The sequence below is a fragment of the Zingiber officinale genome, chromosome 11B, assembly GCF_018446385.1.
Source record: "Zingiber officinale cultivar Zhangliang chromosome 11B, Zo_v1.1, whole genome shotgun sequence".
NCBI classification, from domain to species: Eukaryota; Viridiplantae; Streptophyta; class Magnoliopsida; order Zingiberales; family Zingiberaceae; genus Zingiber; species Zingiber officinale.
Window position 1 is genome coordinate 25,262,124 of NC_056007.1, and position 22,290 is coordinate 25,284,413.

The 22,290-nt window shown below is 33.1% G+C and overlaps 1 protein-coding gene across 12 annotated transcripts; it reads right to left on the minus strand.

Moving 5' to 3' along the window:
* Positions 1–454: 454 nt before the first annotated feature.
* LOC122034273 lies at positions 455–11,662 on the minus strand. 12 transcript variants are annotated; one of them, XR_006126658.1, is made up of 7 exons: positions 11,521–11,662; positions 11,224–11,391; positions 2,571–2,896; positions 2,368–2,495; positions 2,018–2,302; positions 1,408–1,714; positions 455–1,303 (listed from the first exon to the last, which is right to left on the minus strand). XR_006126658.1 is itself a non-coding variant. In XM_042593449.1 (6 exons), the coding sequence occupies exons 3-6, from the start codon at positions 2,822–2,824 to the stop codon at positions 639–641; spliced, it is 465 nt and encodes a 154-aa protein (XP_042449383.1). In that variant the 5' UTR covers positions 2,825–2,896; positions 11,224–11,391; positions 11,521–11,662; the 3' UTR covers positions 455–638. The 12 variants fall into 12 exon arrangements, 1 of the variants encoding a protein (XP_042449383.1); XR_006126660.1 differs by having other exon boundaries at positions 455–687; positions 1,270–1,303; positions 2,018–2,495; XR_006126659.1 differs by lacking the exon at positions 2,018–2,302.
* Between the last annotated feature and the right edge of the window lie 10,628 nt (positions 11,663–22,290).

A 22,290-nucleotide genomic window follows, 5' to 3' on the forward strand; every position in this document is an offset into this window, starting at 1 on the left:
TTGTCCCTAATTTTGCGACGAATAATAAATTTGTTGTAAAATTGACAACGAATTTGACAACAAAATTTGACGACGACTTAAATTTTCGTTGCCAAATTCGTTGATAATTTTCATAAGCATTTGCGACGAATTTGACAACGAAAATATTAATTCAATTAATAAATAAATTTTCGTCGCATAATCTAGAACGAATTTTGTAAATTCGTTCCAAATTCTGGGACGAATCCACAGATTCGTCCCAGAATCTGGTACGAAAATAAATGTTACAAAATTATCGAGGTACAGTAGTTACGATAAAATGGGGACAAATCGTTTTCGTCGCCAAATTCGTCCCTAATATTAAATTTTTTTAAAAAATTGAATTTATTTCTACAATTCAATCCATAGATACATAAACACCAAATTCAAATAACAGATTATATATATTCAACACATCCTAATTTCACATACAGTATTAATAATTGAAATCAACTCATAATTCAACAAATATAAAGATTTCAAAAAATTTTACAAGATCTATCTTGCTCAAGCTTCTCTATCTTCAAGCTTCTAGAAAATATTATACAAGTTCAACAACCAAATGTTATATAAGTCCATCATTCATCCAAGAAGGTAAATAAACTAAGAATACATCAAGTCTATCTTCGTCTGCCACAAAAGTTTTGCTCCCCCTCAAATCTCCTTTGCCTACATAACAACAAACAAATAAACCAGATCATGTGTAACAAGAAAGATTGTAAATATGATACAATATGCCCATGTAACAAGAAAGATTGGAAACAAGACATAATTATGAAATTCCTTAAACATTCAAATAAATGTTCTATTTACCAACGATATGAACCATCCATGTCATAGCAATGATAAATAAAATTATAAGAAGTATCTTGAAACTAAGTACAAGTATCATAAATATGATACAACCTAATATAATTGGCACATCAAATTATTATGATAATACTTATTTCACCATATCAATCAATAGTTACAAATATTCTATGTCCATGTGACATGGAGAACATGATATGTATTCTTAAAATTTCCTCACATATGAAAATAGCTCAAATGAAGAAAACACAAACTAGTTAAGTTTAATTTGGTGATACTAGTTTTTTAGTACTCATAATTACTTGGTTGCTAGATAAACTCTAATCATAATTTGGAATTTGAACTAATAATGCAGTAATAACAAATTTCAATAAATTAAAAGCAATTAGAAAATAAATAAATAAATAAAATTAAAAGTTTAACATGTTACTTAATACTTACTTTTTTCTTCGACCTTTAATTCGCCTCACCAACCCTGTTAAAAATAAATTAACAATATTAATTAAAATAAAAATTAGAAAAGTTAACAAGCCATTGATTAATGTGTAAAACAATAAACATAAGAAATAATCATCATACATAATTAAAATCATCAAAAACCATCACCACCATCATCGTTATCATCGTAGTCATCATCATCGTCATTGGGAGGATTCTGACTTTGCACCCTTTCTTGGTCTCTTTGCGATATTATTTCCTTCAGATTGCTAACCTCATCAATCAAGGTATTTATTTGGGTCGTAAGTGCTGATGTGGAGGAAGATGTTCCAACTAATCTTTGGGTTCTACTCAAAGATCTCATCCCCAATATCCTTGAGCAGAACCCCTTACTATCGATACCAGCTTGTGAGCATATTTGGGCTAGCTCGAGTTGATCATATTTTTCCTGTTTTGTAAAACACATACGATATTGATTAGATATAATAGAAATACATATAATATTAAGATAGTAATGATACGTAACTAATTAAATTTAAACAATATATTAAGACAAAATAAATATTAATTTCAACCTTGACTGCTTTTGCTCTCGCCCCACTCCATGTGTTATCTTTTTTTTTAAAAGTGCGGGTGAAAGTATCAATGAAAGAAAGCTTCTTCCCTATCTCCTTGGTCTAAAAAAATATTATTTCAAATAATGAAATAATTTGATATATATTAAAAATTTGTGAAAGAGTGAAAAAATTACCATTCTCCGTCTATGCTCATCTATGTTAATGGAGTCTCCCGCATATATAGCACATGAGCCACCAAAATTGTGAGATTGATTCATTCTATTCAGGTCACTCCTTTGCTTACTCTCCTCCGTTGCCCAAAATATAGTGATCCTCTTCTAATTTTCTTCGGTGATAAAGTTTGACTTTTTCCCCCGATTCTTGGCATGACTTAATACATGTCTAATGTGATCGTCACATTTCTTTTTAAATATTTTTTATATTTCCATTTCGTCATTCGGGTCCCAAGTATTTAAGCGCTGAAATGGAAATTTATTTTATTATATATTAACTGTAAAATTGAAGTAAACTCAAGAAAATATACTTTGAATTCGCTCCACCAAAGTTGTTTTGTGGCCGATAGAGTGCTTGAATATATCATAGAATTCCCTCCCCAATGGTTTGTTCACAATTCTATTTATTTCTCGAACAACTTGTACCAAATTTTCAAATCTGCATTAAATTACAAAATAACGATGTTAAATAATTAAGATAGGACTAAAAAATAAAATATTTTATAGTACTTACGAATCACCGATGGGAACTAAAGGAGCTCTATCATTCCTAAACTCAGCAAATGAGTTTCTTGCTGAGTCAGGAGGATCTGAGTGGACAAGTAACTGCTCTGGGTATGGTACTTGCGGCGACGAATATGAAACCGGTGCAGAAGGTACATGAGATGGGTCCGACTGGTGAAGGGGTGGCATAGGTACACTAGAAGGGGAATATGATGCCGGTGGAGAAGACATATGGGATGGTCTTGCCTGATTAGGGGGTGGCATAGGTTCACTGGCAGGTGATGGATTTGTCTGGTCCTGTGACCGCCGTCTACGTCCACCACATCGAAATATATGCTGGAAATTCCAATAATTTGATAAAGTTAATTACAGATATGATACATAACAAAGGATAATTAAAAACTTAATATTTTTATGTAAAAATTCTGGAAAAGGGGGAAGGGGGAATTTATGAAATGTCACCTCTAATGACCTGTAGAAACAAATACAATGTGTTAACAGATATAGTAAATCAAATTATAAGAGACTATATATACAATAAATTATGAGAAATTTCTTTAAATAAGCTAACAAAACTTACCAATCATTAAAAATCAAAGTCGTCATTGTCATTATCATCCTCCTCCTCCTCCTCTTCCTCCTCCTCCTTATCATCATCATCAATTTCACTTCTATCCACGTTTATTACTACGCCGTTGGGATCTCATAAAGTTGGAATAATATATTCCTCAGTCTGAAAGGTGTTTGCAACTTCCTCTTGTTGATATACAATATTTTCCCAACGTGCCTCAATTTTTTTTCGTGCTTTGGTTTTACAAACAGCCCACCAATCAATCTTATCGCGTTTCAAACTCGGATATGAAGAATAGAATACTTGAATTGCTTGTTGTGCCAACACAAATGGTTCATATCTCTTATAAAATCTCTTATGATTTATTTCAACTAAATTATAATATGGATGCACTTTCATCCCTCTAACAAGATCAAACTAGCGACACATAAATAATATAACTTGCATTTGTGACGCTGGGTATTCTACTTCTATAATTTCACCCAAAAAACCATAAAAATCATTGGTTGCACCTCCTTCATTAGATGACGATACGCACACCCCACTATTCATGATATTCTTTCACATTCCATAATCTCGAGTATGAAAATTATATCCATTTATGAACTATGCTGACCAAGTCCGTACGCATGAATTTGAACTCCATGACAGATGGATTAGTCATTCTTGCTCAAGGTGAGCTTGATTAGCTTGAACCTAAGGTCAAAATATCAATTGTTAAAAGTATGCATATGTATCAACAAAACATAGACTGTTTACTTACATATAATTTGAACCATGCAATAAATTCTTCTTCACAAAATCGATCGAACTCTTGTGTCGATAATTCAGAATATAAGTTTTTAAATATCCTACTCAAAAAAACATATTGTTACACAAACAATTGACAAAATAAAAAAATAAAAATAAAAATATAAACTTACTCGTAATATGACGATACTTCAGGACAATTTAGTAAAATATATGTTTGGGCTGCCCGCCATTCTTTACCAGTTAAGTATCTTTGTTTACATGGTCCACTTGGTCGACCAAACTAGTAAAAAATTGAAAATGAGATAACATTTGGATCAATAGGACCCTCATCATTTCTGCCCGTTCTTTACCTTTTGCATTGAACATGAGGTTCAAAATAATATGATGCAAAAGTGATAACTTCCTCCACAATGTATGCATTAACAATAGAGGCTTCAACTCGTGCTTTATTTTTCACTTTTTTCTTCAAATAATATAAGAATCTGTTGGAGATATATAAAATTATATTAAATATAAATATGTGATCCAGGAGTAGAAGTTTTTTTTTTTTGCATTCAAACAGTCGAATTATACAAAAAAGATACTCTACCTTTCAAATGGATACATCCACTGAAAATAGACGGGTCCTCCAACTTTGGTCTCATATGACAAGTGAACCAAAAGATGCTCCATGGAGTCAAAAAAAGGAGAGTGGAAATATCCTTTCCAAATTGCACAAAATGATTGGAATATCTCTCTCTAACTTCTTCATATGTGAACGTCTCAAAACTGTTGAGCAAATATCATGTAGGAAAATACTTAACTCCGTAATCGCTCCCCATACAAATTGTGGTAAGAGTTCCTTAAAAGCAATATGAATCAGTCTTTGTATTATGATATGACAATCATGACTTTTCATATCAATTAACTTCCATTCTTTCATATCGACACATCCTCCAAGATTAGAGACATACCCATATGAAAATTTCAAAGATTTCAACCATTCACATAGGACACGTCGTTGATCCTTATTTAATGTATAAACTGCCTTTGGCTTTGGTCTCCTACTATTTTCATCGACATCAAGAGTGGGTCTTTTACATACGAGTCACATATCTTTTCTTGCACTGAGATTGTTTTTTGTTTTTCCGATGATATCCATCACAATATTTATCAGATTATCAAAAACATTCTTCTCAATATGCATTACATCGAGATTATGATGTATCAAATGACTAAACCAATACGGCAAATCCCAAAATATACTTCGTTTAGTCCATTTATGTGTACTCCCATATTCATATGTTGTACCATATGATTGTTCAATAACAGATGGAAAGTGAAGCACTCTGTACCAAATATCTAGACCTGTCAATCTCAATGGCGGAAGTGTTCTTTCGATCCTATTTTTAGTGAATTCATCTTTATTCTTTTTAAAATTATGATTTGTTGGTTAGAATTGCCTATGACAATCAAAATAACTTAGTTTCTTTCCGTATTTCAATCTGAATGACTTTGATCTCTCCATACATATGGGGCATCCCAAGATCCTAACAGTACTCCAACCTGATAGCATACCGTAAGCTGGAAAGTCATTTATGGTCCAAAGAAGAGCAGCCTTCAATATAAACATCTGGTTAGAATGAACATCGTATGTAGGAACACCTTCATCTCATAGTTGTTTAAGTTTTGCTATCAGGAGTTGCATATAAATATCTATTAATTTCTTTGGATTTTGCGGACCTGGTACAACCAATGTTAAAAACATATAAGGTGTTTTCATGCACATCCCAGGTGGAAGATTATACGGCGTTAAGATAACTGGCCAACAAGAATAATTTCTTCCCAATTTACCAAACGGAGCAAATCCATCAGCACAGAAACATAATCTAATGTTTCTAGTCTCATTTGCAAAATCTGGATATGTTCTATCAAAAATTTTCCACGCATCTGCATCTGATGGATGACACATTAAACCCTCTTCTGTTTGATGAGTTGCATGCCAAGTCATGTGTTCCGCAGTTGCCTTTGATGCATACAATCTTTGTAACCTAGGAGTTAAAGGTAAATAAAACAACTGGCTGTGTAATTTACGTCATTATTAACTCCTTCTGGTTGTCTTATACCTATCTTGATTACAGAATTTACAAACCTCTATATCTGCATCATCTCCCCAATATAACATACAGTTATCTCTGCAAACATCAATTCTTTCAACCGGAAGACCTAAATCTTTCACCAATGTTTTCGTACTGTAAAAATCAAGAGGCAAATTGTGATCACATGGCAATGTATCGTCAAACGCTTGAACAATATCATTATAACAATCTTCCGAAATATTATGATCTGCCTTTATATTTAATAGTCTGGAGGTGAGAGATAATTTAGTTTGACTGTCACAACTATCCCATAATGGTTCATTTGTGGCACTCAATACTTCTTGAAATTTGTAATATATTTCATCCAGACCTAGTACATCAGGCTCCTCCAACGGCAATATACTAGTGGCAAACATTTGTTCACTTGTTGGAGGAAAACTAGAACTTGCATCAAGCGTCTCGGGAATATAATTCTAACAGCTTGCATCAATTATCATCCTCTGATATGGATTGAATTGTTCATAATAACTCTGATCCCCACTAACAGAGGCTTGAAAATTCCGTCCATAATCCCCATCAGATATGAACGGTTCGCCATGACTCGTCCAATTATAATAATTCGTTGTAAAAGCAAATCTACAAATATGTTCTTCAACTTTATCGGTGGGTAAAAATTTGTCATTGTGACACTTTCTACACGCACACCTTATCTTCTTGGCATCCATATACATAATTTGACTAGATGCAAAATTCAAAAATTGTCTCAGGCCAATGATAAACTCAGGAGTTAACCCCTGACGATTAGGCAAATTCTTGTTATACATCCAACTTCGCTCATTCTGCATTTTCCCTGAATTCAACTATTTAGTTAAACATTATTAAAAGTAACTACAGATAAATCTTATTATTGAAGACAAAACAACAAAGAGCAGCTTATCAAAAAAAAGGAACGCAATTAATAACTATAACATAATTATTTAAAACTAACTTTATATACAGATCAGTAAATATATATTAATGAACTTAGGAATACCGAAAAGAAGTGAACAAATACAGTTGTCTTCAACTACACTGAGATCACGCCAAATTGAGACATGCACAAACAACAATATCAATTCAAGTAGTAACTTCCGAATATTAAATAAAAAATGAAACAATGATCAACCTCATCCTGCCAGGCACTGCCACGCGACCACCCGCAGCCAAACGTGGCCACCGATGGCACCGACAGTCAACCCTGGCCACCCACATCCAATCGAGGCCAGGGACGCGACGCGGGGCAGAGTCGGCCAGCCACACGACGACGGCCAGCCACGACTAGGCCCACGTCGGCGGCCAGACGTCGACCAGCCAACACCTGGCAACGGCCAGCCACACATTGGCCAGGCAGCAGCCAGCCCGCGTCGGCGGCTAGCCCAGCGACGCGGGCCAAATTCGGCCAGCCACAGCTAGGCCCGCGCCGCCGGCCAACCATCGCCTGGCGACGCCCATCCCGTGGCCAGCCCGCAACAGTGGCCAACCCGCGGCCACCCCGGAGATCACTCGTCGCCGAGAGAGGGAGATCCGAGAGCAGCGTAGCGAGATGGGCTTACCAATCGAAAAGCTTCCACCGCCGGAGATCACGCGGTCGTCGCTGATCACGCGGTCGTCGATCGGAGATGTGGCCGAAACCCTCTTGGAAATCGCAGGTTGGAAGGGGGAACCGGAGAGAGGAAAGAAATGGGGAAGAAAATAAGAAGTGTGATGAGGTATAGATCTAGGGTTTTTACCATCAAATATTTTTTGTTCCCAATTTCCTCCCTAAATTTAGGACGAATCCTGGATTCGTCCCAAAATCTGGGACGAATTCAAGGATTCGTCCTAGAATTTATTTTTTTAAAATAAAAGAGGGAAAAATTTAGAAGGAATAAATACGGACCTACATATATCAAAATTTGATGAAACAAGTTTCTATGCGTTTGTATCGTTGTCCTGATCGTAAATATATCCATAAAAATATTTTTTACCAAATATATTGATTTTTATAATTTTTTAATCCTAATTTGACCTATTTTTTGTGTTAAAAATTTGAATCACTCAAAATAATAATTCAAAATTATGGATGATGGTATATTTACAATCAGGACAACGATACGAATGCATAAAAACTTGTTTCATGAAATTCCGATATCTCTAGGTCAATATTTAAGGTTTCGGTCACTTATTTACAATCATTCGCTGTACAACACCTTTTTAGTTAGTAGCAACCTATATATGTTTTAAAAAATATCTACCTAGAGACATCAGAATTTCGTGAAACAAGTCTCTGTGCGTTCGTATCGTTGTCCTGATCGTAAATATATCTAGAAAAAAAGTTTTAACCAAATATATTGATTGGCGGAATTTTTTAATTACAATTTGACGTAATTTGTGTTAAAAATTGGAATCACTCAAAATAATAATTCAAAATTATGGATGATGGTATATTTACGATCAGGACAACGATATGAACGCATAGAAATTTGTTTCATAAATTCCGATGTCTCTCGGTCAAGATATAAGCCTTCAGTATTTGATTTCCTTTTTTAAAAATTATTTTTAATTTTGGGACAAATCAAAAAATGGAAAAATAAAATGGGATGACTTAAATATGGACCTAGAGACATCAGAATTTCATAAAACAAGTTTCTATGCATTCGTATCGTTGTCCTGATCGTAAATATATTCATAAAAATATTTTTGATCAAATATATTAATTTTTGAAATTTTTTTAATCCCAATTTGACCTATTTTGGTGTTAAAATTTTGAATCACTGAAAATATTAATTAAAAATTATGGATGATGACATATTTATGATCAGGACAACGATATGAACGCACAAAAACTTGTTTCATGAAATTCCGATATCTTTAGGTCCATATTTAATGTTTCAGTCACTTATTTAAAACTATTCGCTGCACAACACCGTTTTACAATAGTTAGTAACAACCTATATATGTTTTAAAAAATATCTACCAAGAGAAATCGGAATTTCATGAAACAAGTTTCTATGCGTTCGTATCGTTGTCCTGATCGTAAATATATCCATAAAAATATTTTTTACCAAATATATTGAGTTTTAGAATTTTGTAATCCGAATTTGACCTATTTTTGGTGTTAAAAATTTGAATCACTCAAAATAATAATTTAAAATTATGGATGATGGTATATTTACGATCAGGACAACGATACGAACGCATAGAAACTTGTTTCATGAAATTTCGATGTCTCTAGGTCAAGATATAAGCCTTCGGTGTTTGATTTTCTTTTTTAAAAATTAATTTCAGTTTTGGGACGAATCCAGGGATTCGTCCCAAAACTTAAATTATTTAAAAAATTAGGAAAAAAATGGAACGGGTTAAATATGAATCTAGAGACATCGGAATTTCATGAAATAAGTTTCTATGCGTTCTTATCATTTGTCCTGATCATAAATATATCCATAAAAATATTTTTTACCAAATATATTAATTTTTAGTATTTTTTTTTAATCTCAATTTGACCTATTTTTTGTGTTAAAAATTTGAATCACTCCAAATAATAATTCAAAATTATGGATGATGGTATATTTACGATCAGGACAACGATACGAACGCATAGAAACTTGTTTCATGAAATTCCAATGTCTCTAGGTCAAGATATAAGCCTTCGGTGTTTGATTTTCTTTTTTTATTAATTTCAGTTTTGGGACGAATCCTGGATTCGTCCCAAAACTTGGGACAAATCCCGAGATTTGCCCCAAAATTTGGGATGAATCCTGGGATTCGTTTCAAAACTTAAATTATTTTTAAAAAAAAAAGAAAAAAAAATTGGATGTCTTAAATATGAACATAGAGATATCGGAATTTTCTGAAACAAGTTTCTATGCGTTCGTATCGTTGTCATGATCGTAAATATACTATCATCCATAATTTTGTATTATTATTTTGATTGATTCAAATTTTTAACACCAAAAATAGGTCAAATTGGGATTAAAAAATTCTAAAAATCAATATATTTAGTAAAAAATATTTTTATGGATATATTTATGATCAGGACAACGATACAAATGCATAGAAACTTGTTTCATGAAATTCCGATGTCTCTAGGTCAAGATATAAACCTTCAGTGTTTGATTTTCTCTTTTTTAAAATTAATTTCAGTTTTGGAACAAATCCTGGATTCGTCCCAGATTTTGGGACAAATCCAGGGATTCGTCCCAAAAATTAAATTATTTAAAAAAAGAAAAAAATGGAAAACCTTAAATATAGACCTAGAGATATCAGAATTTCGTGAAACAAGTTTCTATACGTTCGTATCGTTGTCCTGATCATAAATATATTCATAAAAATATTTTTGACCAAATGTATTGATTTTTAGAATTTTTTAATTCCATTTTGAACTAATTTGTGTTAAAATTTTGAATCACTCAAACTATTAATTCAAAATTATGGATGATGGCATATTTACGATTAGGATAACGATACAAACACATAGAAACTTGTTTCATGAAATTCCGATGTCTCTAGGTCAAGATATAAGTCTTCCGTGTTTTTTTCTTTTTTAAAAAAATAATTTCAATTCTGGGACAAATCCTGGATTCGTCCCAGATTTTGGGATAAATCCTGGATTTGTCCTTAAATTTGTGATGAATTCTAGATTTGTTCCAGATTTGGGGACGAATTTAGCAACGAAATTTTTTCCTATTGCAAACTTGAAACAAAATTTTTTTTTTTACAAATTTTGTTAATCATTTGGGTCAAAATTTATTTTTGTTGGTAAATTTGTCCCAATTTTGGGACGAATTATTTTCGTTCCAAGACTTTTGTCCTTAAATTTGTATTTTTTTTGTAATGAATTAAATCACATGGAAGAGAACGGGTAATAAGATACATATTTTGTCCAATAAACATAGACAAACGTCATTGGCACCTATTTATGTTTGATTTGCACCTAGGTGAGAAGGAACACTAAAACTCCATCTTTTGACAAGAGAAAAAAACAAGTATATTGGCTAATGTTAATCAGGTATATTTAGCAAAGCAATATACACGTACTGTTGACATAGCATTTACAAACTTACCTACCTAATTTAGATATTCTCAAACTTTAATTACTAAATTTAATAAATTAATAAAATTAAAAAGAGTTTTAGAAAATGAATGCTTGATTTAGTAAAAATGAGAAATAGAATATGAAACCTATGAGAGATAAATATAAAACTACTAAAATTAATATAAATGTGAAGATATATTTTACTCACTAAATAATATTTTTCCAAAACCTCCCATGCCAACTTGCAAGCAAAAGGGGCAGAATACTTTTCCACTTCTTTCTTCTCTTATTTCCGTGGGTAAGTATAATCATGGTAAACTCATCGTCAATTCTTCTAGCAAGTTGGGACATCTCACTCTGTAAGAAAGCTTGCTCGCTGTCAACAAAAAAAAAACATTTCTGGGTTTTATTTCCAATTTCTTAACTATCACAAATTGGGGGAAAAAAAACTGAACTAAGGAAAAAAAAAAAAAGAGAGAGAAAGATGAGTACAAAGAGTCGCTACCCGGAATCGCCGGAAGAGCTGCTGTCTAGATCTGATGAAGGCTGTCCAGATCCGATGAGCTTGCTGCCCAGATCTGATGAAGGCTGTCCAGATCCGAGGAAGGGCGGTGGAATCGCTGGATGGAGTGGCTGTGGTGCTGGCAGTGGTGAACGGGAACTCAAGGAAGGTGAAGAAGGCTGTGGTGGCTGATCGAAGGAGAATGAAAGTGTGACCTGGATGAGGCCTCTCCAGCAGCAAATCTGCCAACGAAGGAGCTGTGAACGGATGTAGGAGGCTTCCAACCGTGTAGAACGATGAACTCGTAGCCACGAGATCTCGAGGCTTCGCGAGAAGAGCTCCCTCCTTACAATCGGTTGGAGGAAAATGGCTTTGCCGGCGGTGGGTTACGGAATGCAGGTGGATGAGTGGAGGAGATTCGGATCCGAAGCTCCCAAATGGAGATGGCGTGAGCTGAAGAGGAGGAGGATGATGAGTCTGGCACCGCCGCTGAGGAAGCCTTCCTACGGTTCTGTCTCGGGGAAGAGTCGCGCGAGGAGTGACCTGAGAGATGATGGCGGCGCGTGAGATGAGGGGGAACCCTCCTTAGTGAACCCTTTTCTCTTGTATTTCATCCAACCCTTCATTTAGCCAACTTGATTTTGAACCCTTTGATTAAGGGTTGTCGAACCAAGCTCTCATATGAGCCAACCCCAATTGAACTTGAAGTCTTGAACCAAGCTCCAATTTGAACGGAACAAGATGAACCCTTCAAATTGAATCCCTCTTAATTTTGAATCAACTTCTTTTAAACCTGCATCATATCTTCTTCCAAGTAATGCTCTAACCCCTTGGCTAGCAAGATAATCAACAATATTTTGAATTTCATAAGCAAACCCCACATTTGGAGTATTTGATAACATTCCGACAAGCCCTCTAGTGATGAGAATATTTGCTTCTCCATTTCTCCATCCTTCGTAGCCGCGTGCTAAGATGGATATCTGTATATTTCTATAAAAATCAAATATAGTTAACATTATGTCAGGGATTACATACACTAGTTGGCTTCCATGTGTGAGATCAATTTCCATTGTTGCAAAGATTGTTTGATCCCCTTGTCATCTGTTGTCACGAAATACCACTAGTAAAAAAGTTCCTTCTTCCTGTCGATGAAGGATTTGGATTCTAAGTTGTATAATCCCCATATGAATAAATCTCATCCCACTTCTTTGTAATTGATGAAAACTTTCTTCTTGAATGAAGGCACGATCAACTTGATTAGTTGTCACCAAAATAGCTTCCTCTGATCTATGCATATACACCCGGTGGTGCACATCATCTCGTCTGGAATGATAAAGTACCTCAGCAGGTACTAAGGAGGCCCTTTCTTGCATAGATTGCCTTAGCTGAACTTGAGGATCAATCTGTTGTTCAAGAGAATAAATATAAGGTCCCTGCCCTGTAATTCTTCGTGTGATTCTTTGTAAAGTTCTTTCAGCATTATATCTTCTTCGTTGATTACGCCTGTAATCCCGAATTTGATCTTCAAAAAGGGGATTTCTTTCACTTGCTCTTTCAGTAGTGACAGGAGGATTTGTAATGACTCTGGTATTCATGGCTTCTTTTGTTCTCGAAATGACTCGTATGGGTCTTTGAATACCAATAGCTTCCCTCTTCCTTCTTTTGCCTTTTCCTTAAAAGTCAAGCCTTTAATTTTGTTAGATAATTCTTGAATAACTTCGTCAGGTAAAGATACCTCAGGATTAGCTTTTGCTTCAATCTTCTTGATTTTGTCTTCCAAACTTTCAAGTTTTTCTAGTATAGTTACTAGAAGCTGGATCTATGTATTTGCTTGTTTGATAGTAGCAATTGTTCCACTAAGAGCACCTTTGTAATCAGCAGGTTTATAGAAACCGAGTGAAGGGGCTTCAATTGCTTCAGTTGCCTGGAGAGCTTCTTTGTATGAGCTTGTTGCTTGAGTGTTGATGTAGCTCATGAAGAGGCCCACGCTCCTACTTTTTGTAGTACTGTTTCAATTTGACTAAGCTTTCTTTTTAATTGTTCAGAATAAGCTATTACCTGACTGGTTTCTAGCTTATGCTTTTCTTCAATTTGGAGCACAAAGCTTTTCAACTGTTCCCTAGTTAAGGGCTGGTTTTGTACGACTTCTTTAGTCAAATTTTTTATTTCTTTGACTAACTTTTGATTTTCTTCTTTTAAAACCTCAATGTCTTCCTGAATTTGCTTAAAATTCTTAAGGTTTACTCTATTTGAGAGACTTAATCTATCAAATATAACAGTTATATTATGTGCTAGTTCTTTAACGGTCGGCTTTGTTTCTGCTAAATCAAGGTACTCAAGGTTTGCAGTTGGTGCCTTTGCATACCATTCTTGTATAGCTATTTCCCATCGTTTAGACATAAAGATCTTACTCGAGTAGATTGGATTCTGGCTATCCACCAATCATACCCACCTACGGCTTCTGGCTATCCACCTTAAGCAAAACTACAAGGCTTAGTTTGCGATCAAGTAGTTTCTTTTTCAATTGGATCTTATCCCTAAACACTAACTAAGTTTTTATTCTTATTAGCTTTGAATTTTTCACTGCTTACGGCTTAGGAGGTTCTAAGAGCTTTCTTGCTCATGTAGGTGTGCCCTCGGTATCTAAGCCCCAAGCTTTACTAAGTTAGGACCTACCCTTTTGCAATCCACTCGTCGTTCCTCGGTCGCTTTATCACAGTTTAGTATTCAAGCTTTTAACGAAAAATTGCTTAGTTAATTTTAGCAAATAACTGAGAGTTTTTATTTTCACAAAGGCTACTAAACATGCATTCCTTGAATACCTAAAACCAATTACTCAGCCATTGACACTAGCTCTGATACCATTTGAGGTGGAGGGCTCAACGAAACAAAACAAAATAAAATAATATTTTCAAACCTTAGATAATGTACAAGACACTAGAAAGAAATACAGGACTAAGATCTGAAAATAAAACAGCGGACTTACAAAGTTCTCAAGTAAGACTTGTAGCGTGAAGTGTTTGATGTCTTGCAATGAGACTAGACATAGGGTTTTATAGAGAAGGAATCGATGAACTGGGTGCGCATCGGGCCCCATCATCATTCAATCGAATCTTATCTATTGACCCTTTTACAAGCATTATTGTAGTGTTGACTCAGAGAACTTATCAACATAGACACATGGACGGCTCCCCGGGGCTCAATCCATAAAGTTTTTGGATTCCTGGGCTCACCATGCTCCTTTATGTCAATCATGGTGGATTTTTCCTTATGAGCTGTGCTATGCATTGCATGTGGATGAATACTTTGAATAATTCAATCCTTGCTTCATTGACAGCTGGTAAGGCTTTTTGCCAGTGGGTGTCTCGTCCTTGGAAGTGGCTTCTTTTGCGGAAATCTGATTCCTTGAGCTGGCAGATAAGTTCAAGCTCTCTAATGCTGCTAAGTATGTGTTTGATTGTTGTCCACTCGATGTCGGCCATATGAGAGCGTTTGTCGTGTTCTTCTTGGTTGTAGATACTTGTTCTTTTCGTATAGCAAGCCAATTCTTCATATTGTTGAAGGAGCTTATAAGGCCCGCTAGGTGTTGGGATGCCATCAAATTGGGTCTGTCCTTGATCTGTAGTAAGGCTTCCTCGATCTGGGCTAGTATTAGAAGATCCTTCGCCGCAGGAGTCCATGGTCCTATCAAAGAACACACAAGTCGAGAAAGTACGTCAGCTAATAAATTATCTTTACCGTTTACATGCTGAAATTGGATCTCAATGCCAAGTCCTGTAATAAAGTCTGTGAACGCCAACCATCTAACCCTAGATGGTTTATTTTGAGCAGACTTATTGAAAAAGCTTATAATAGCTCGGCAATCCGTGCGAATAATCAGATCTGTTTTGAAGCTGTTGAGACTATTCATTACTGCATGAATTTCAGCATCTATTGTTGATTTTAGTGGGTTATATTTCCCACTTGAGTATGCACAAATCTTCTCCGCTGAGTTAGAATCGTACTTCTTTGGTTTCCACTTACAAATTCCACTCCAGCCTTCCATACAGCCATCAGCTTCAATAATAATAAAGCAGTTATCAGGGGGAATTGATAAATCGGGTAATTCTTTGATAACCTTTTTGATTTTTCTGATCAACTCTAGATCTTGAAAATTCATCTTCTTTTTACCAGTTGGGCTTGTCTTTGCATATAGTGGACCTAGTAATCTTCCTAGGTTAGGAATATAACTTCTTGCGTAATTTAACAGACCTAACCAAGATCGAAGACCTTTGGTTGTAGAAAGCTCTTGTTCCTTAAAGTCTGCAATCTTTGAGATTACATGGGGTTGGAGCTTTATTGTTGATTGCCCAATAGTAGCGCCCAGAAATTCGATAGTAGGGCTTCCTATCTTCATTTTTGTGGGACTTAATATTAGCCCATTTTCTTTGCAAATTCTGAGCATAATTTTCAGATGCTCCTTGTGTTCTTCTTCTGTCTTAGAAAAGACAAGTATATCATCAATATAGATTGCTAGAAATTCTTCTGTACCTCGAAAGCAGCTATCCATCTTTCTTTGAAAGACTGCAGGAGCATTCTTCAATCCAAATGGCATAACAACCCATTCATATAAATCATCTGGTACCCAAAAAGCTGTCCATTCAATAGAATTTGGATCCATAGCAACTTGATGAAAACCGGATTTTAAATCAAACTTTGAATAAATCTTACTGCCTCTGATTCTCTTGATTATAGTATTAATTCCTGGCAGGCTATATTGATCCTTATGAGTATTATCATTAAGTCTTTTGTAATTAAAGACTAACCTTTCTTTGCCTTTAACTTCTCTCTTTGTTACTGGATCAATAGTTGTTCCTGAATGGACTATAATAGTTGTTGTTCGATGCCGGCTTTTGCTTGGTCTAATTACTTGTAGGTCAAGTAGTACCTTGATATGTCTTCTGAAAGCATCTTGCATCTGTGGTGTCACATGCTTTAAAGGCCTGTCTTCTATAATCAGATCCGTGTTTTTGATATCAAGAGTACACTTAATTTGATATTTTGACCAATACTTCATGGGTTCATTGCCAATATATCCTGCATCAGATAATTCCTTAATAATGCCTTCAATTTGTGTACCTGTTTGCCATGTACAAACTTGCTCCTTTATATAATAATACTCTTCTTCTTCAGAGTCCAGTTCTTTAATAGAGGGAGTTGTAACAACCATTTGATGGGTCTTGATGGTTGTAATATTCTTATAGAAGGTTACTGTAGGATATTGTCCACTTTGGGCCTAGACCCTCATGAATTTGCTCTTGGGCTCTCCCCAAAAGGCATCATGCCAATGGAGATATCTTTTCTCTTATAAACTCATGATCTTTACCATGTGTTTCCAATATAGGACTATGTTTGCAACCTTGCAACCCCAACAATCCCCCCTCAAACAAAGGACCATAGGCTTCCCACGTCCGATCCTCGACCCACCAGGTCTTCCTGCCCCTCGGTACACCTGACCTACTAGGACTTCCTTGCCTAGTTGCAACTAGAACTTCTTGCCTGGTGTCTGGTTCTCTTAATCCAAACATAGGAGCCCCCACTTTTTGTTCGAGGTCAATATTGTACCCACATGGCTCAATCAGACCATAGCTCTTCTGCACAGTCGACGGTTAAACCTTCTGACAGTTCGGGCTCTGATACCACTTGTTGGATCGTGAAACGTCGATAGAGGGGGGTGAATATCAATTCGAAAAACAACGAGTATAAACACAGCGGAATAAGAAAATTGAACACAGTGGATTTACTTCGTTCGGAGCTTGTGACGACTCCTACTCGAAGGCCCGTACTCCGTGAGTACTTTAGTTGGGTAATTCACTAGCAATTTAAAATATAGATTACACGTTAAGTACAATATTGCTAATAAGGAAAGATTACCGACAATAAAAAGACTTAGAACAGAAAGGAAAAGCTTATCGGAAATCGCAGCGCAGCAGGAGCACAAAGAAGCAGATTCTTCGTTCTGAGAGTTGTGTACTTGAAGCTTGCTCACCCCCTCCTTTTATAGCCCTTTGGAGGGGTCTCCAGAGCTTATCAGATCCCAAAAATTCGGATCAGATGAGGAGAGTTCGAATCTGGCTGATCCGAGTCATTTCCAACTACTTGTTTGACACAGTCATCTTCCGAAGGTCATAACTTTTGACTCCGAACTCGGAATCAAGCTCTGTCAATTGCTACGCGTGTAGAATTTGAAGCTCTACATTTGTATCTACAAAATAGAGTTAGAAAAATATATGTATAGACATTTTATATAGATTTATGAGTTAGGTTATGTCTTCCCGAGACCAGAACTTAGTCAGGGTCTCAATTTAGGGATCCAAAATGGACCTAAACTGGACCGACGCCTACTGTCCCTTAACTGAGATGCATCCTTACAGTCACTCTCCTCCAGTGACTTACCTTTACTTACTTGCCAATTGTTCGGTCAGCCCTTCGACCCGTCTCGACTTTGTGCCAGCTATCCGGTCAGCCCGTCGACCTAGCTGGACTTCGTGCCAAGCGTCCGGTCAGCCCGTCGACCCACTTGGACTTCGTGCCAGCTATCTGGTCAGCCCGTCGACCTAGCTGGACTTCTCGCCAAGCATCCGGTCAGCCCGTCGACCCGCTTGGACTTTGTGCCAACTATCTGGTCAACCCGTCGACCTAGCTGGACTTCTCACCAAGCGTCCGGTCAGCCCGTCGACCCGCTTGGACTTCGTGTCAGACATCCGATCAACCCATCGACCTGTTTGGACTTAGCCTGCATACTCGATCAAAGCATTAGATAACGACAAACCTAACTTAACCTATTTGTCATTTATCAAAACCTGGGTTAAATCATTAGTGCTAACCGCACCAACAATCTCCCCCTTTTTGATGGAATGACAACCTGGTTAAGTTAGTGAAAACATATGCAAGAAAAAACAAGTAACAACATGCATTTATGTGGTTTTTAAATTAGTTTGTATTTTCAGTTTGGTTTAGCTAACTTAACCACCTAACCCTCCCCCTTTGGCATTCATCAAAAGTAAGCATGAATTAAGTAAGCATAAATATAGACTTCAGACAAAGTAAGAAATAATGTCAAGTTAATCTGGGGGAGTTTAAACTTTTGAAAACTTGTTTAAAGCATTAGCTTTTAGCTTTTAGAAAAATAGCTAAGTTTAGATAGTCTAATTTTCAAACATAAGTGTATAAATTCTAAATTTCAAGATCAAGTTTTAAATTTTCAAAACAAGTTTCAACTTTGAAACGCTTTTCAAATATAAGTTTTCAAAATCAAAATTCCAAAACTAAGTTTGAAAAATCTGTTTTTCAAAAATGATTGAAATTTATTTTTCAACACTAAATTTGTAAAAGATTCAATTTTCAAAATTAAGGAAAATGATTTTGAGAAGCTTAGTTTGTAAACTTAAGTTTTGAAAAATCTAATTTCCATAATTTTCAATAACAAAGCAATTTTTAAAACTAATTTTTGTAAAATTTAACTTTCAAATCAAATTTTCAAAATTAAGTAAAATCAAATTTTAAGAACTAGATTTCTAAATTCAATTTTCAAAACTAAGTCAAATCTAATTTTCAAAATCAATTTTCAATAAAAAGTAAAACCCAATTCTTAAAAACAACTTAGTTTTATAAGAGTTAGTTTTCAAAAATAGGTTTAAGAAATTTTTAAGAAAACATTTTTCAAACACAAATTTTAAAATATTTTAAATAAAGGGAAATTTTTAATTAATTCCTCCCCCTGAACCTGACATAAAATTTTAAAAATATTTGCTAAAAATATTCAAAGTAGAATTATTTTTTTTAAAAAAAATTGAGGTAGAATTTTCTAGAGAGATTTTAAAGAGAAGATTAAAAAATAACACTTAAGGAGATAATTAAAAAATAAACCTCCCCTGAATTTGATACTCCTTTAATTTATTAATCATCCTTATTTATTACTCCCCCTTAATATAATGCTAAGGTTTGAGTGTGTTAAATTTCAAGACCTAACACATTTGTCAACCTAAGTGTTCTAGGTGATTTGATAACACTTATATTATTTACATATTTATCTCTATATCCTTGATATAATTGTTTATTTGAGTTTGATTAATCAATAATTAATATTAGATTCAGGCGCTTAAGCTTCAGTTTAAGGTTTAATAAGATAAACTTTATTAAATCAAAAACAATTGGCCATTATCAATAATTTATTGATTAATTTTTACTTGATTTAATAATTTAATACTTAATAAAATAATTTAAATTTCATATTAATTGATTGAGTTTGTCAATGAAAGTGTTAGTTATAATTATTTTTTTTATTTACTTCCTTTTAAGTGGGATTAATTTAGTTTGAATTTAGCATGAAGTTAAAATTATTAGACACAGTTAAGTAAGGTTTAATTCAAGTCAATTTTAGTTCTCAAATGAAGATAAACTTAAACAGTTAACTTCTACTTATTAATTATATAATTAAGTTTAAAGTTAAAGTTAACGGAATTTAAGTTTTTAAGTTAGGTGTTTAAGTTTTAAATGAATTTAAAAGAATTATTATTATTATTATTTTTAAGGGATTTCCAACAGGATTTCTAAAACAGTGTTTAAAAGGATTTTAAAATGATTTTTATAATTATTTAATGGTAATTAACATACGTTCAATTCAGTTTTGATTTTAAATTTAAATTAATATTCGTGATTAATTTAGGTTTAAGTTTTAAGTTTAAGTTAAATTTTTAAATTTTAATTGTAATTTCAAAATTAAGTTTTAATTTTCAGTTAGGTTAAATTAAGTTTAAAAATAATTTTAAGATAAAAATACTGTTTAAGGTAAAAAAAAATTTAAAATCTAAATAATAATTTTTAAAGTTTAAATAATCAATAAGAATAATTTTTTTTTAAGTTAACAAAATTTTATTAAAGTGAAAAATAATATTAAGAAGAATTTTTCAAAATGATTTATAAAAGATTTAATTTTTAAAAGACTTCTTTTTTTTTAAACTGATTTTTGAAAGAGTTTAAAAGTAATTTTTAAATAATTTTTAAAATGGTTTTTAAAAGAATTTTTAAATAGTTTTTAAATAATTTTTAAATGATTTTTAAAATAATTTTTAAAAGAGTTTTTTTAAAATAAGTTTTAAAATAATTTTTAAAATGATTTTAAAAAGAGTTTTTAAATAATTTTAAAAGAATTTTTAAAATAATTTTAAAAATATTTTTAAATAATTTGAAAAGAATTTTTAAATAATTTTAAAAGAATTTTTAAAATAATTTTCAAAAGAGTTTTTAAATAATTTTTAGAATAATTTTTCAATAATTTCAAAAGAGTTTTTAAAATAATTTTTAAAAATGATTTTAAAAGAGTTTTTTTTAAAATAATTTTTAAGAGTTTTTAAAATGATTTTTAAAAGAATTTATTTTTAAAATAATTTTTGAAAGGATTTTTAAAAGTATTTTTTAAAATAATTTTTAAAAGGATTTATAAAATATTTTTTAAAAAAGATTTTTAAATAGTTTTTAAAAGTATTTTTAAAAGGATTTTTAAAATAGTTTTTTTTAAAAATATTTTTAAAATAATTTTTAAAATAGTTTTTAAAAGGATTTTTAAAATAGTTTTTTTTTAAAGATTTTTAAAATAATTTCAAAAATAATTTTTAAAAGTATTTTTAAAAGGATTTTAAAATAATTTTTAAAAGGATTTTAAAATAATTTTTAAAAGGATTTTTAAAAGGATTTTTTAAAGGTGTGTAAAATGATTTTTTTTTAAAGAAAATAATTTCTTTTAAGTTAATTTTTTTTTTAAACTAATTTTTTATTAAAAATATTTTTAAAATAATTTTAATTTAAATTTTAACTTAATTTTAATTTTAATTTTACTTTAATTTTAAATCAGTTGTTATTTTAATTTAAATTTTACTTTCTCTAATTTTAATTTAATTTTAAGTCCTTAGTCATCTCACCTGATCTAAATTATCAATCAGGGAATCCTATTATTTTGTGAGATGAATTAGATTCCATTTTAGGGTTTGGTTTAACTTTGTGTTAGATTCAGGTTTAGCTTTTGATCTAACAAATAGACATTCTTTGGGTAAACTTCTGGGCTATGGTGAGTCACTTGGACATCATTAGAGTAACCATGCCTTCGAGGTTTTCCAAATAGTCCTATCCACTCGACTTAGTATAAAACCTTGGTCTAACTGGTTAGGATCCATAAAGGGTAGCTTCGGTCAGTTCCACTTTGCCAAATGCACCAGGGCGAAGTCATATCTTCATAGACATGCATAGACTAAGCTTCCCTAACGTACTATCATCCAAGATTTCACCAGTACCGTTGGTCAAGTTAAACTATTATCCCTTTTGAACTAGTCCTAATTACCCTGCCAGGTACATTAGTTATTTGTTACCCTGTCGAGTAAGTTAGTTTTGGAGGTGCCAGCTATTCTGGAGTCTCCCCTAAATTATTGATTTTCTTTTTAAGATTTTTTTTGTTTTAGTTTAAATTTGTAATTTAGATTTAAGTTTTTAATTTTGAATTAATTAAATTGGTCAAATTATCCTTCTTTAAGAGAGTGTATTTAATATTTAAATTTTCTTTCAATTTTAATTTTATTAAGTTAATTGAATTGTCTTTATTTAATGGATTATCATTAATGATTGAGTTTTTATTAATTTTTAAATTTGAATTAATTAAATTATATTTCTTTAAAGGTTTATCTTTTAATCTTTTATTAACCGTTAATTTTAAATTTTTCAGATTATCTTTGTTTAATATGT

Excerpts from the sequence above, each read along its gene's own strand:
- LOC122034273 (XM_042593449.1), bottom strand. The coding sequence starts at position 2,824 with ATGCCACCCCCTAATCAGGCAAGACCATCCCATATGTCTTCTCCACCG. Across the intron at positions 2,496-2,570 it reads TTAGTTCCCATCGGTGATTC|ATTTGAAAATTTGGTACAAG; the intron begins GTAAGTACTATA and ends AATTTAATGCAG. Across the intron at positions 1,304-2,367 it reads TTTGGTGGAGCGAATTCAAA|GGTTGGTGAGGCGAATTAAA; the intron begins GTATATTTTCTT and ends TATTTTTAACAG.